The following is a 17,040-nucleotide window of genomic DNA, read 5'->3' on the forward strand; positions in this document are numbered from 1 at the left end:
TTATGACCTCTCTTCCAAAAAAAAGGACAAAATAACCTTTTAAAACTAAATTGAGCCATTGTAGTAATCTTAATAAGTTTGAGCTGGGATTGTGAAGGATGAATTGAGAGGCAGAAATAGAGAACAAAACAATAATGCAACTCGTAGCTTAATGCTACTGATTGCATTTCTGATCCCACTTTTAATACCTGATTCTAAATGCTGACTGTCTCCATATGTGGTCACTTTGTAAAGCTATGGTGATTATACCAACCACAAAGCCATTTGCCTTTTGACGTTCCAGTTGATCAGACTCTTACCCAAGCTTTTATCATTTAGGGTGTTAGGGTGCTACACTTGGCCTGTGCCACTGGGTGACAGAGGGCAAAATCACCAAGCTTTTTATCACTGGACAAATGACTCTTGGTAGATGCCCTTTATGGATGGGATGAGCTGGCTTGTAATGTTCACTATTGTGAAAGAGCTTCCTAATATTCACCATCAAAGTTCATATTGAAAGAAAGCTCTCTTTGTTAAAGTGCCAGAGAATAACTGACCTATGGAAGTGAACAGCAGAAAGAGTGAATTGCCCAAAAGAAATTAAATTAAATGTGTGCAAAGAAAAAGATTATTCTTTCCTGCTTTACCTGCTTTCTCATTCCAAGTTTATTCTGTTTATTAGGAGCTGTATGGACAGGAGACAATGTAGCTGAATGGAGTTACCTTAAAATCTCAATCCCGATGCTACTTAATCTCAGTATAACTGGAATCTCCTTCTGTGGAGGTAAGAGTCAACTCATGAAAACGAAGAGGTTGGAGCAGGAATGGACCATGTGGCCTACCAAGCCTGGTCTACCTTTCAGTATGGTCATAGCTGATCTTGTACTTCAACTCCACTTTCCTACCCCCTCCTCATTTCCCTTAAATCTCTGAGACACCAAAACTCTTGACATGGTGGTTCAATGTTTAGCACTGCCGCCTCACAGTGCCAGGGACCTGGATTTAATTCTGGCCTTTGGTGACTGTGTAGAGTTTGCACATGTTCCCCATGTTTGTGTGGCTTTTCTCTGGGTGCTCCCACAGTCCAAAGATGTGCAGGCTAGGTGGATTGGCCATGATAAATTGCACCATAGTGTGCAGTGTCGTACAGGCTAGGTGGGTTAGCTATGGTAAAGATGAGAGGTTGCTGGGATAGGATAGGGGACTAGGTTTGAGTAGGTGCTCTTTGGTGTAGACTCAGTGGGCTGAATGGCCTCTTTCTGCACTGTAGGGATTCTATGTTTAAATGTATTGACTTGATGGAGCATCCATAACCTGTTAGCATAAAGAATTTCAAAAATTCACAACATTTTCTCAGTCCTGACTGACTTTTTTTTATCCTGAGACTGTGCCCCCATGTTCTACATTGCTTAGCCAGCAGAAGCAGCCTTTCAGTGTTTACTTTATTAAGCCCTTTCAGAATTGTGTATGTTTCAGTGTGATCACCTCTCATTGTTCTAAATTCCAGAAAATTATTTTGCTCAGCCTTTCATCATAGAGCAATCTTCTCATCCTGGAGGACAATTCAGGAAGCCTTCACTGTTTCCAGTCGAGGTTTACCTGTCCTTAAATATGGAGACCAAAATTGCCAAAAGTATTCCAAGCTTGGCCTTCCCAAGCCCCGTATACCTGTCGCAAAATTTTTTTATTCCTGTTTTCCAGTCCTTTTATAATAAAGGTGAATATTTGCCTTGCTTGCTTACTGTAACTACATTCAGACTTTGTGTTCCTTGTATGAAACATGCAGTTCTCTGAACATCAACATTTACAAGTTTCACATGTGATAAAAAATACTTATGTTTTCTATTTGTAATGACCAAAGTGAGTAATCACACACACCCACTTTATTCTCAGTCTGCCATCCTGTCATCTGCTCACTTAACATGTAAATATACACTTTTGCAGGCTTTCTGCCCTTTACAAATCTTACATTACTAGTAAGTTTGTATTGTCAGTAACCTCAGATACTTTACTCTTTCCCTAAGTCATTAAAAATAGATTGTAAATAGCTGAAGCCCCAGCATTTTTCCTTATGGCACTCCACTAGGTACGGTATTCCAAGTGGATAATTCCCCATTTATAAATAATAGGAGAAAGTGAGGACTGCAGATGCTGGCGATCAGAGTCGAGAGTGTGGTGCTGGAAAAACACAGAAGGTCAGGCACCATCCAAGGATTAGAAGAATCAACGATTTGGGACTGAGATTTGTGGGCTGGGAGACTGAGAGATAAATGGGAAGGAGGTGGGGGTGGGAGTTAGTAAGGTAGCTGGGAATGCAATAGGTAGGTGAAGGCAGGAGAGAAGGTGATAGGAGGGTGGAGCGGGTGGATGGGAAAGGTGATGGACAGGTCAAGAGGCCGGTGCCAAGGTGAAGGCTTGGCAGTGGGATGACATTGGGGGGAGGGGAAATGGGGAAACTGGTGAAAACATTGATCCTGTGTGGTTGCAGGGCCCCAAGACCCTGCGAAGTCGTTCACTTTGGTAGGAATAACAAGATGATGGATTACTGGGCTAATGGTAGGCTACTTGGTAGTGTGGATGAGCAGAGGGATCTTGGTGTCTATGTACACAGATCTCTGAAAGTTGCCACCCAGGTAAATAGTGCTGTGAGGAAGGCATATGGTGTACTGGGCTTTATTGGCAGAGGAATTGAGTTCCGGAGTCCTGAGGTCATGTTGCAGTTGTATAAGACTCTGGTGAGGCCTCATCTGGAGTATTGTGTGCAGTTTTGGTCGCCATACTATAGGAAGGATGTGGAAGCTTTAGAACGAGTGCAGAGGAGGTTTACCAGGATGTTGCCTGGAATGGTAGGAAAATCTTATGAGGAAAGGCTGAGGCACTTGGGGCTGTTCTCATTGGAGAAGAGAAGGTTTAGGGGAGATCTGATAGAAGTGTATAAGATGATTAGGGGTTTAGATAGGGTAGATACTAAGAACCTTTTACCGCTAATGGAGTCAGGTGTTACTAGGGGACGTAGCTTTAAATTAAGGGGTGGTAGGTATAGGACAGATGTTAGGGGTAGATTCTTCACACAGCGGGTTGTGAGTTCATGGAATGCCCTGCCCGTATCAGTGGTGAACTCTCCTTCTTTATGGTCATTTAAGCGGGCATTGGATAGGCATTTGGAAGTTATTGGGCTAGTATAGGTTAGGTAGGATTCGGTCGGCGCAACATCGAGGGCCGAAGGGCCTGTACTGCGCTGTATCCTTCTATGTTCTATGTTCTAAGACAGAATATGAGGTGTTCTTCCTCCAGGCGTAGGTTGGTAAGGATTTGGCAATAGAGGAGGCCCAGGTGCATATCCTTAGCAGAGTAAGAGGGAGAGTTGAAGTGTTCAGCCATGGGTTGGTGGTTGCCGGTGTCCCAGAAATGTTCTCTGAAACAATCCACAAGTTGTCATCCTCTCTCCCTAATGTAGAGGAGACCACATCGGGTGCAACGGATACAGAACCTCTATCAATGTCATCTACATCGGAGAGACAGAATGCCAACTTGCGGATTGTTTCAGAGAACATCTCTGGGATACCCACTCCCAACAACCCCACCGCCCATGGCTGAACACTTCAACTCCCCCTCCCACTCCGTCAAGGATATGTAGGTCCTGGGCCGCTTCCTTCGCCAAACCCTTACCACCTGACGCCTGGAGGAAGAATGCCTCATATTCAGTCTTGGGACCCTGCAATCACACAGGATCAATGTGGATTTCACTAGTTTCCCCATTTCCCCATCTCCCACATTATCCCAAGCCTCCACCTGGGCACCACCCTCTTGACCTGTTTATCACCTTTCCCATCCACCCGCTCTACCCTCCTCTCCGACCTATTACATTCTCTCCCCCTTCATCAAACTATTGCATTCCTAGCTACCTTCCCTCCCAGCCCCACCTCCCTCCCATTTATCTCTCAGCCCCCAGCCCACAAGCCTCACTCTTGATGAAGGGTTTATGCCCGAAACGTCGATTTCCCTACTCCTCGGATGCTGCCTGACCTGCTGTGCTTTTCCAGCACCACACTCTCGACATTTATAGATAATGTTTGTTTTCTGTCTATTAACCAAACATGAAATTGAAGTCATTGTTTAAAAATCGAGGGTAGCTCATTTAAAATTGAGATTGGTCCAATTTGTTTTACTGAGCATCATGTGTTTTTAGAACTCTGCTCTCGAAAAGCTCATGGACACAAAGTTCATAGAGTTGTAGAGATGTACAGCATGGAAAGAGATCCTTTGGCCCAACTTGTCTAAGCCAACCAGATATCCTAAATAAATCTCGTCCTATTTCCCAGCACTTGGTCAATCTCTCTTTAAACCATTCCTATTCATATTCCCATCCGGATGCCTTCTAAATATAGTAATTGTACCAGCCTCCACCACCTCTTGTCGCAGCTCATTCAATGCACGCACCACCCTCTGTGTGAAAAAGTTGCCCCTTAGGTCATTTTAAAATATTTTCCCTCATGTCTTAAAGCTTGAGTTTTGGACTCCCCCACTGTGGGGTAAAGACCTTGTCTGTTTACCTTACCAAGCCCCTCATGATTTTATTAGCTTCTATAAGGTTGCCCCTCAGACTCCGATGCTCCAGGGAAAATAATCCCAGTCTATTTAGCCTCTCCTATAGCTCAAATCCTTTAACCCTGGCAATGCTTTTGTAAATCTTTTCTGAACTCTTTGAACTTTCACAAACTCGTTCCTATAAGGAGACCAGACTTGCATGCAATATTCCAGTAGTTGCCTAATCAGTGTACTGTACAGTCACAACTTGACCTCCCAACTCCTGTACTTAATGCTCTGACTAATAAAGGCAAACAAAACAAGTGCCTTCCTCACTATGGTATCTACCTGTGACTCCACTTTTAATGAACTATAAACCTGCACTCCAACTCTTTGTTCAGCAACTCTACCCAAGATCGTACCATGAAGTGTATAAATCCTGCCCTGATTTGCTTTTCCAAAATGCAGCATCTCATATTAACCTAAATTAAACTCAAATGCCACTCATTGACCCATTGGCCTATCTGATCAAGATCCCGTTCAACTCTGAGGTAACCTTCTTCGCTGTCCACTTTGGTGTCATTTGCAAAATTACTAATCATACCTCCTGTGTTCACATCAAAATCATTTAACTAAATGACAAAAAGCAGTGGACCCAGCATCGGTCTTTGTGCACACCTCTGGTCACAGGCCTCTAATCTGGAAAGCAAGCCTCCACCACCATGCTCTATTTTCTATCTTCAAGCCAGTTCTTTATCCAAATGGCCAGTTCTTCCTCTATTGCAAGTGACTTAACTTTGCTAACCAGTCTACCATCAGGAACCATGTCAAACACCATATAGATCACGTCCACTACTCTGCCTTCATCACTCCTCTTGTTACTTCTTCAAAAAACTCAATGAAACACGATTTCCCATGCACAAAGCAATGTTGACTATCTCTAATCAGTCCTTGCCTTTCCAAATCCATGTAATTCCTGTCCCTCATGATTCCTTCTAACAGCCTGCCCACCACCAATGTCAGGCTCACTGGTCTACAATTCCCTGGCTTCTCCTTACGACCTTTCTTAACTAGCCTTGAATATCTTTAAGGCAGACATAGATAGATTCTTGTTAAGCTTAGGGGTGAAGGATTATCAAGGATAGGCAAGAATTTGGATTTGAGATTACAGTCAGATTAGCCATGATGTTACTAAATGGTGGTACAGGCTCAAGGGGCTGACTGGCCTCCTCCAGATCCTGATTCACATGTATGTTGATTATATTTAGAACACCCAACTCCATGAGTCCATATCTTGCCTATATTTTTTTGTGAGGCTCATTATTGAAGCCCGTTGTAAATCCGGGTATTCTACTAGTTCCACTTTATCTTCCCTAGTAGTAACATTTTTAAAATCATTGTAAAACATTTATCAAACATAATTTCTCTTTTCGTAAAACCATGTTGCCTTTGCCACATCATACACTAATTTCTGTGTCCATTGTGAAGATTGCCTGATGACTGATGTCACTCTAACTGCGCAGCAGTTTGCTGTTTTTTCTCTCCCTCTTGAATATTTGTGTTAGATTTGCTGATTTCCCATCTGCTGGGACCATTTCCAGAATCTAATGAATTTCAGACAAACGAAGCCAGAGCATCCACTGTCTTGCCACCTATCGTTTTAGATCCGTAGGATATAGGTCACTAGGTCTGAGGTTTTGGAAGATTTCAAATATTTGTTCCATGTCTCGATGACCAGGGAATCTAGAACCAGGGATTGCAGTCTACAGATAAGCATAGGCCTTTTAGGACAGAGATGAGAGGGAATTTCTTCACTCAGAGAGTAGTGACCCTGTGGAATTCTCTGCTACAGGAAACCAGTGAGGCTGAAACATTGAAATCTTTCAAAAAAGTACTTACTTCTAAGGAGGTGAAAAGATATGGAGAGAAAGTGAGAACTAGGTACTGAGTCTGATGATCATACTGAATGGTGGAGCAGGTTTGAAATACCAAATGGCCTATTCCTGCTCTTATATTCTAAGTTTATATGTTTGTATTACCAAATGTTTCAGTTGACAAATTGTCTTCCATGTCCCATTGACCCATTCATGACTCTGAGTGGAGGAGGAAAGTCACATGCTCAATCATATCTGCTTCTGTATAATGTTAATTGTGATAAGTTCATTTTCATAAGTCCTAACATGGCAGTGATTTCTAAACCTCCCATCTTGTGGCTTTTCAAAGAATTGTGTCTGTTGAAAATTCTGTGCAAGAGAGAGAATACTCACGATATAAGATGTCAGACTCTTTGTTCTGTCTTCTGACCTTCACAAAATGTTTAAAAATTGTTTTGTTTCTTCAGCTGACATTGGTGGATTTGCACAGAATCCTGAGCCAGAACTTCTTGTTCGCTGGTATCAGGCTGCTGCATACCAACCTTTTTTCAGGAACCATTCCCATGCAGAGACAAAGCGACGAGAGCCTTGGTTGTTTGGAGAGGACAACACTAAGATTATCCGGGAAACAATTCGAGAGCGATATGCCTTGTTGCCATTCTGGTACACTCTCTTCTACATGGCCCATACCAAGGCAGAGCCAGTAATCAGGTAAACAGCACCCACTCCATTCATATTTTCAATAAATGTATGATGTTTGTTGGCTCCTGGTGAGTTACCGAGTGCTTAATTAAATGAATTACAAGATGAAAGGTTCGAATCAGGCTAAAGTAGTTATGTTAGCTTCTGGCATCCCAGAATGGTGACCGAGGAACTGATGCCCAATTTTTCCCTCCTCCTTTTATCTGGAAGTGTTGAATTTCTGGTGTACCTGTTCCTTGGGTACTAGCAGTTCTCATGGTCATTTTCCTTTGCTGTAGGATTGACCTCGCTGAATGCCCAATAGACCCCTGTTAACCAGGGAGTTTTCACTTAAACATTGATTAATGGATGACTCTCAACATATTGCTCAAACCCTTCTTTTGATGTACACTTGGCTTGCTTTCTTCTTGAAGTTATTTTGGCAGTGAATTACAAAATGACAATCCATATGTGAGGTGCTGGAAGTCGTCAATTTGTATCTCAAACACAATGCTTTTAGCATATGATATTTTGACCTGAGTAGAGATTCTTTACTGGCTGTGTAAATGGATTTTGTTCTCTACTTTAGTACCTAGCTTTAAACGCTCGCATGTCAAATGTAAGATCTCATCAATTTTTTTCAAACTCTGAATCCTGTTCCTTTATGATCACAGTGAGTGATTTGTGGCATTTTCCTTCACAGACCTTTATGGGTGAATTTTCCTGAGGAGGTCAACACATTTGCAGTTGATGATGAATTCATGATAGGTACAGTATAACAGTCTGTGACAACACCAGTTATCAATTTCACAAATAATATGTGACCAGGCTAAGCTTTAAATTCTGAGAACAGTGTTGGGCTTTAAGATACAGCTGTGAAACAAACATGCACATTGCAGATGAAAATTAATGCAGAGCAGTTTGAATGGTGCAATTTTATTGGGGATGCAAGAATGAAGAGATCTGAGAGTTCACACGCACAAATATTTGAAGCTTGTAGGACAAGCCAAGTAGGCTATTCGAATACATACAGGATCCATGGTTTTGCAAGTAGAGTCATAGGAAATAAAAAGAAAAGTATTACAATGCATGTCATAAAATTAATGGAATCGCCTAGTTTATTGTGACCTGTTCTGGGCACCACAGTCAGGAAAAGTGTCAAGAGGATTCAGAGGTTGTTGTGATTTTAGTTTTGTGGTGAGACTCAGATAAATAAGATTCTTGTTTGCTTGGAACTGGAGTATGAGTTTGAGATACTTTGAGGGCATAAGGGAGGGAGAGGAAATTCTGAATAGTTTTTTTCCTGGGTAGTTGTATGTCAGAGGAAAGCACAGAAAGAGAAACTGAAGAATATGACTGTCAGTGGTAAGGAAATAGAGTGCAAGAGAAGTATTTTTCTCTGGTGGTGGAGGCTAAAAGAAAGTGCATAACCTTAAAATTAGAGCTAGTCAGTTTTAATGCAGTTTTAATTCCCCTCCCCCCACCTTGTCTCAGTCGGTTCCCTCAACTCAGCACCGCCATCCTAACCTGCAATCTTCTTCCTGACCTCTCTGCCCCCACCCCACTCCAGCCTATCACCCTCACCTTGACCTCCTTCCACCTATCACATCTCCATCGCCCCTCCCCCAAGTCCCTCCTCCCTACCTTTTATCTTAGCCTGCCTGGCACACTCTCCTCATTCCTGATGAAGGGCTCTGGCCCGAAACGTCGAATTTCCTGTTCCTAGGATGCTGCCTGACCTGCTGTGCTTTAACCAGCAACACATTTTCAGCTCTGATCTCCAGCATCTGCAGACCTCACTTTTTACTTGAAGAGTTTTAATGCAAGGCCAATTTTCTTAAAGCTAACAGTCGTAGAGGTCTCCCCCCCAAAAAAAACTGTTAGGGCAGAAAGTAATTTGACAGTCTCAGCTTTGAGATTAATAAACTTTGGTGAGACAAAATTAATGAAGATTGGGGGCCAAGATGAATGGATGGGATTAAAATACAAATTAACCATCAGCTCATTGGCTTAAAGAACTACACCTGATCCTATGTATGGTTGAGAAGATTTAATAGTGGTTTGGCATTAAGTGAGGGGGGGGGGTTAATGGGGAGAAATGTTTATCATTAATAACTGGGTGGGAATAAAAATGAGGTTATTGACAAAAATCCAAGGAAGAAATTTTTCACGCAGTGAGTTGGTAGGTAGTAGCTGCAAAATCAATTATAATTTTCAAAGAAAATCTATTGCATATTTGAAAAGGAGATGTTTAGGAGGGCTATGGCGGAAGAGCCCAGCATTGTGACAAATTGAATAATAGTTTGTGCCCATAGTTGCCCCATATCTAACTCCTGATTATAACCATACCATCAGGATAGGATCAAAACAAGGACTTCCTGACAAAGATAAAAAGATAGCAAATATCTCCCTCTGATTTCTTGTAATTTCTGCAGTTTGTAAAGGTACTTTGGCTGAGAATGTGTCTCAGACACTTGTCTTCTCTAGACCAGGTCAAAGTACAAGTTTTCAAGTGACCTGAACAGTAGGAAAGTGAACAAATTAAAAATAACCATTATAAAACAGGCTGAGAAAATATTCCAGTAATATAAATAAGTAATCTAAAAGTTGAAGTATTAACAGCATGAATAGATAGATGGTATTCAACATTGCCAAAAATGCTGCAAAATATATTTACTTATTCATCATGCCACAAAGTGGTTGCTCTCATATTATGTCTGAACAGCAGCTTTAAGGTGGGCATGGTGACTCAATGGTTAACACTGCTGTCTCCCAGTGCCAGGACCCAGCCTCAGTTCCAGCCGCGGGTGTCTGTGTGGAGTTTGCACGTTCTCCCATCTGTGTGGGTTTCTGTTAAATGCTCTGGTTTCCTCCCACACTCCAGACATGTGTAGGTTAGGTGGATCTGAATGGGATGATGTTCAAAGGGTCAGTGCAGACTCAATGGGCTGAATGACCTCTTTCTGCACTGTAAAGATTTTATGATTCAAAGACATGGAAACACTATTCTGATATAGGCACTTGCATTGAAACTATTAATGTATATAGCTTTATCCATGGATATTGCATTGTTAGTCAATAGATTTTTCTTACCCAGTTTACTGAGCAGAGTATCTTTGCTTAAAAATTATCCAGATAATGTGCTTCAAAAATTAAACAAACTTGAGTTTTTTTTAAAAAGAGAGATCATCATTCCCAAAACGTTATTACCTTCACTGTTAAAAATAGACAGAGTTTTTCCCACTGATAGAGACGATGCTTGTGAATTTTTGACTTTTCTGCTGGAAACATTTTTCAATTTAAGCCCAGTTAAAGGTCTTCTCATTCTGATCATCCCCTGTGGAAATGGTCCATTTACGTCCCTCTGATGGGGGTGAAGGAAGTTCTCAAAAATACGATAGCACAACACAAACTGGATAATCTTTGATAAATTCGGTAACCACATGTGGAATGATATATTGTTCTGGTCATCTATAGGAGAAGCCTTGCTGGTGCATCCAGTGACCGAAGCTGGAATCTCAGAAGTGATTGTGTTACTTCCTGGGAAAGGGGAGGTGAGTGGACAAATAACCAGTGTGCATAAAAGTAAACATTACTTCTAGGCCTGCTGTATAAATATGTTAATAAATTAAATGGAATGAATAGAAAAGGAAAGGACATTCAGTACAACTAGTATTTATGGGAGACATGAGCCTCTTTCTACCCCTTTCATCTCATCCCATCTGCGCACTTTGCTATTTTTTTCATCCGCAGGTATTTATCTAGTTTTTCTTGAAATATGTCTATGCTATTAGATTAGATTAGATGCCCTACAGAATGGAAACAGGCCTTGAGCCCAACATGTCTACACTGACGCTCCGAAGAGTAATCCACCCAGACCAATTTCCCTCTGAATGATGGGCAATTTATTACGGCCAATTCACTTGACCTGCACAACTTTGGACTGTGGGAGGAAACCGGAGCACCCGGAGGAAACCCACGCAGACACAGGTAGAATGTGCAAACTCCACACAGACAATCGCCCGAGGCTGGGATCGAACCCGGGTCTCTGGTGCTGTGAGGCAGCAGTGCTAACTGCTGAGCCACTGTGCTGCCCCAACTTGTTTTAACTGCTCATGTGATACAGTGTTTCACATTTTGTTATTCTATAAGTCAAGTGGAAATGACTAAACTCCAATTATTTTCATGACTGAAGAATACTTGTTTTTGTAATGTCAGACATTGTCTTTCCTAATCTCATTTATTGCTTTCTCCTTCCCCATTCCTGATATCTTGCTGGGCTGATACCAAAGAGGATATTTTAAGCTTGAAGATTGCTTAAAGGCACTCCTGCTGTTAGTAGTTGAACATGAGGTTCCACTATGTTGAGCAGGAAGTCAGGATGCTGATCACCAGCCAAAAGTGAAGTGCCAATTATTCCACATGCTGCCTAACCTATGGTCCTCAAAAGGACTGCTGTAGGCCACTGACAAGAACATGAATTTCTTATTTTTTTTCTATTAAGTTCAAAGGTTGTAGCAATAATTCTGTTGGCTCCATGTTAAAATGTTTGGTTGTTGAAGTCACAATTGTGCATTACTTCTTCCATGTCTCAGTTGCCCCCAAATCTCCAATTCTGGTTAATTGTCCTGTTCCTGATTTGCTCCTTTTCCAACTATGTACTGCAATCACACTCCTAATCCCAGTTTTTCTTCATTCTTCATTGGGAAGCTCAGTTGGTTTCTGCAGCCTGCTGAACTCAAACTGTTGAGGCCAAATGTCTGGTGCAGCTCAGGACTACCTACTCAGGTTCAGGGATCAGTCCACAGGACTTTGAAGGAGCAGTGTGAAGGCTTAAGCATCTGTTTATTCCTGATCTTAAAAGCCCGTAATCAGATCCACAAACCAAGACTATATTAAACAACAAAACACATAAATCCAGTTCTTTGCAAGAATACATGGACCTAGACTACCACAAGGTGATGGACATTCATGCTCAAGGAAGGGAAGAGAATGATTGCTGGGGGGGGTGGGGTGCACAATTGAAAAGGAGAAGCAATCTACAAGTATGACAGTGAATTTGGGGGAACTGAGACACAAGATAAATGTTGGACCACAGTGACCAGTGATTTTAATCTAGAGCCAAGAAAATTACTGCTGCACCATTGATCTACAGAAAATTTTTGTATTTTAGAAAATTATGATCCTGTTGGTAACCTACAGCAGTCCCTTTCAAGACTATTTCAGGCAGCATGTAGATATGATTTTCCAAGAAATTTATGTTTTGCTGATATCAAAATAACAGGCAGTTCACTTCCAACTGATGATGAGCATCGAATTTCTGCTCATCATATTGAAATCTTAGGTGCCACAATAACATAAACCCAGGTTATCAATGCCATCTGAATCCAGCTATCATTAAATTTTTGCAAATATCCTACTAATACTTTTACCAGTAATGTGTAGCTCAATATCCAGGGCATCCGATTTGATCAGTCAGCTGTTGTAAAGTGAAGAGCTAAATTGGGATATCTTGGATATGATGGTCTGATGAAACATATGCAGATGAAATATCATAGCCTATGTGCCAAGTGTAAATCACCTGTTATGTCTTCCCAGCCTTGTTATTTTTTTCTTTTCATCACTTGAACTTCCTCTTGTTTGTGTTCCCAGCACCACACTCCAAGAACCTATTGGGATTTTGAGGAGTTAAGACAAGATGACACAAAATACCAACCTCAAAACTCATCTTATCAACCTCATCTTTGCTCACCTACTTAAAGATCTGCATTTTCAATTTCATCTTCACTGACACCATCTCTTCACCCACCTCCTCCACCTTAGATTACTTAGATTACTTACAGTGTGGAAACAGGCCCTTTGGCGCAACAAGTCCACACCGACCCGCCGAAGCGCAACCCACTCATACCCCTACATATACCCCTTACCTAACACTACGGGCAATTTAGCATGGCCAATTCACCTGCCCCGCACATCTTTGGATTGTGGGAGGAAACCGGAGCACCCGGAGAAAACCCACGCAGACACGGGGAGAACATGCAAACTCCACACAGTCAGTCGCCTGAGGCGGGAATTGAACCCAGGTCCCTGGCGCTGTGAGGCAGCAGTGCTAACCACTGTGCCACCGTGCCCACCTTGTCCAGCTCATCCTCAGTCACCAAATTTATACTTTGCCATACTCCACATCACCTCCAAACTCCTTTGATAGTTCTTCCACCACACCTTCAGTCATCTTCCCATCACCTCTTCACAGCTTCCAAGTTCTTTTTCCAGGTCCTGTTTATTCACAACTGTTGTCCTCCTCCTACTGTAGCTTGGCCCATGATTTTGTATTGAATATGTTTTTGTTAACTGCAACATTATTTTTGTCACAGCTTCTGTTTGCTTTTGCTTTTTCCTGAAGCTATGGTACTATCTCAGAACATTACAGCGGTTTGATGGTGAGCAGATTCTGCGTGTTTCTGTAACCCTCGATAGTGTAAGTATCCATTTAGTTTAATCCTGCAATTTAGTGGAACGTTTTTTGGATTAGAGAGAAGATATTTTCAACATTGAATTTAACCACAATGATCAGCAATAGAAACTAATAAATCATGGGGAAGTACTGCACTGGGCTGAACTCTGCTCTTGCACCCATATGGACTGAGTTCACAATCAACACAAAATAATGAGAAGAGCATTTCCTCTGTTAGCTGCCTGCAAGTGTCATGCTCAATGTGAATATGGGAAGCTAACAGAGGAGATTACTCATTACTTTAGTCATAGAGATGTACAGCACGGAAACAGGTCCTTTGGTCCAACTCGTCCATGCCGACCAGATATCCCAACCCAATTTGGTCCCACCTGCCAACACCTGGTCCATATCCCTTCACACCCTTCCTATTAAATATCCACCCAGATGCCTTTTAAAGGTTGCAATTGTACTAGCCTTCACCACTTCCTCTGGCAGCTCATTCCATACACGTACCACCCTCTGCGTGAAAAAGTTGCCCGTTAGGCCTCTTTAATATCTTTCCCCTCTCACCCTAAACCTATGCCCTCTAGTTCTGGACTCCCCCATTCCCAGGAAAAAACTTTATCTATTTATCCTATCCATGCCCCTCATGATTTTGTAAACCTCTATAAGGTCACTCCTCAGCCTCTGACACTCCAGGGAAAACAGCCTCAGCCTACTCAACTTCTCCCTAAAGTTGAAATCCTCCAACCCTGGCAACATCCTTGTATATCTTTTCTGAACCATTTCAAGTTTCACAACATCTTTCCGACAGGAAGGAGACCAGAATTGCACACAGTATTTCAATAGTAGCCTAACTAATGTCCTGTACAGACGCAACATGACCCCCCCCCCAACCCCTGTACTCAATACTCTGACCAATAAAGGAAAACATACTGAATGCCTTCTTCACTCTACCATCTACCTGCGACTCCACTTTCAAGGAGCTATGAACCTGCCCTCCAAGGTCTCTTTGTTCATTAACACTCTGGAGGACGTTACCATTAAGTGTATAAATCCTGCTAAGATTTGCTTTCCCAAAAAGCAGCACTTCGCATTTATTTAAATTAAACTCCATCTGCCACTTCTCAGCCCATTGGCCTATCTGATCAAGATCCCATTGTACTCTGTGATAACCATCTTCGCCGTCCACTACAACTCCAATTTTGGTGTCATCTGCAAACTTACTAACTATACCTCTTATGTTCACATCCCAATCATTTATATAAATGACAAAAAATAGTGGAACCAGCACCGGTCTCTGTGGCATTCCACTGGTCACAGGCCTCCAGTCTGAAAAACAGCTCTCCACTACCACCCTCTGTCTTCTACCTTTGAGCCAGTTCTGTATCCAAATGGCTAGTTCTCCCTGTATTCCATGAGATCTAACCTTGCTAACCAGTCTCCCATGGGGAACCTTGTCGAATGCTTTACTGAAGTCCATATAGATGACGTCTACCATTCTGCCCTCATCAGTCCTCTTTGTTACATCTTCAAAAAACTCAATCAAGCTTGTGAGACATGATTTCTCACGCACAAAGTCATGTTGACTATCCCTAATCAGTCCTTGCCTTTCCAAATACATGTACATCCTGTCCCTCAGGATTCCTTCCAACAACTTGCCCGCCACCGACGTCAGGCTCATTGGTCAGTAGTTCTGTGGCTTGTCCTTACCACCCTTCTTAAACAGTGGCACTATGTTAGCCAACCTCCAGTCTTCTGGCACCACACCTGTGACTATCGATGATACAAATATCTCAGCAAGAGGCCCAGCGTTCACTTCCCTAGCTTCCCACAGAGTTCTAGGGTACACCTGATAAAGTCCTGGGGATTTATCCACTTTTATGCGTTTCAAGACATCCTGCACTTCCTCCTCTGTAATACGGACATTTTTCAAGATGTCACCGTCTATTTCCCTACATTCTATGTTTTCCATGTCCTTTTCCATAGTAAATATTGATGCAAAATACTTGTTTAGTATCTCTCCCATTTTCTGCGGCTCCACACAAAGGCCACCTTGCTGATCCTGAAGGGCCCTATTCTGTTCCTACCTACCCTTTTGTCCTTAATATATTTGTAAAAACTCTTTGGATTCTCCTTAACTCTATTTGCCAAAGCTATCTCATGTCCCCTATTGCCCTCCTGATTTCTCTCTTAAGTATACTCCTACTGCCTTTGCATTCTTCTAAGGATTCACTTGATCTATCCTGTCTATACCTGATATATCGTTCCTTCTTTTTCTTAAACAAAACCTGAATTTCTTTCTTCATCCAGCATTCCCTATACCGACCAGCCTTCCCTTTCACCTTAACAGGAATATACTTTCCTGTTGGGGTGAAAAGAAAGGCTGGTAGGTATAGGGAATGCTGGATGACTAAAGAAATTGAGGTTTTGGTTAAGTCTCTAACAAATGTGGAACCCCATTGCATAAATTAACGTTAAATTATGACCTTATCAACCATATTTGTCAGAGAGACACACTGGGAAATGGAAATATTTGGAGTGTGGGGGAAACTGGAACACCTGAAAGAAACCCATGCAAATAAGGGGAGAATGTGCACACTCCACACGGACAGTCGCCCAAGGCTGAAATCAAACCCAAGTCTCTGGCGCGGTGAGGCAGCAATGCTAGCCACTGAGCTACCATGCCGCCCCATGTTTTTCTTAACTTTATACATTGCTGTTTGTGGTATCATTTACAATCTAAAAGTTTTTATTAAATTTTCAGAGGATGCAGATGTTGTTAGCTAGGTCAGTATTAGGTCATCTCAAGTTGCCCTTGAGAAGGTTTGTGGTGAGTGAAATTCTTAAACTGCTACAGTCCATGTAGTGTAGGTCCACGTGCTGTTAGGAACAGAGTTCCAGGATTTTCATCCAATGACATGTGAAGGACGAGTTGGAATGGATTGTGACTTGGAGTGAAACCTGCAGGTGGTGGTGTTCCCATACACATTCTGTCCTTGTCTTTCTAGTTGGCAGAGGTCATTTGTTTGGAAGGTGCTGCAGAGCAGCCTTGCTGAATTGCTGCAGTGCATCTTGGTGCCACTGCTTACACTGGGTTCATGGTGAAAGAGTGTACATTGAAAATGGTAGGTCAGGTGTCAACCAAGAAGCTGATTTTATTTTGGATAGTGTTGAGCTTCTTGAATGTTGTTGGAACTGCACTAATCCAGACAAGTGAAGAGTATCCCATCACACTCCTGACTTGTGCCTTTGGGCAAGTCTTGAAGAATCAGGAGATGAGTGATTTTTCACAGAGTCCCAAATTCTGATCTGCTCTTGTAATCAAAGTGTCTATATGGTTGGTTCATTTCAGTTTCTGGTAACTCCCAACAGTGTTGATACTAGGGGATTCAACCATAGTAAGATAATTGAATGTCAAGGAGATTAATCTAGTCATTAATTCTTTTGTGCTGGAGATGGCCATTGCCAAATGTGTGCAGCAGAAATCATGCTCCCTATTTATCAGCCCAAGCCTGAATGTTC

At 42.1% G+C, this 17,040-nt stretch overlaps 1 protein-coding gene across 1 annotated transcript in view; it reads left to right on the forward strand.

The window, feature by feature from the left end:
- LOC132818041 (neutral alpha-glucosidase C-like) overlaps positions 1-17,040 on the forward strand; it is a 125,201-nt gene that overhangs the window by 82,186 nt on the left and 25,975 nt on the right. Inside the window, exons 16-20 of the mRNA XM_060828649.1 lie at positions 662-763; positions 6,848-7,091; positions 7,765-7,829; positions 10,539-10,615; positions 13,465-13,539. Of these exons, the coding sequence (XP_060684632.1) occupies positions 662-763; positions 6,848-7,091; positions 7,765-7,829; positions 10,539-10,615; positions 13,465-13,539 (563 nt within the window). The remainder of the gene's footprint in view (positions 1-661; positions 764-6,847; positions 7,092-7,764; positions 7,830-10,538; positions 10,616-13,464; positions 13,540-17,040) is intronic.

Source organism: Hemiscyllium ocellatum, chromosome 8 (assembly GCF_020745735.1).
Source record: "Hemiscyllium ocellatum isolate sHemOce1 chromosome 8, sHemOce1.pat.X.cur, whole genome shotgun sequence".
Lineage (NCBI taxonomy): Eukaryota > Metazoa > Chordata > Chondrichthyes > Orectolobiformes > Hemiscylliidae > Hemiscyllium > Hemiscyllium ocellatum.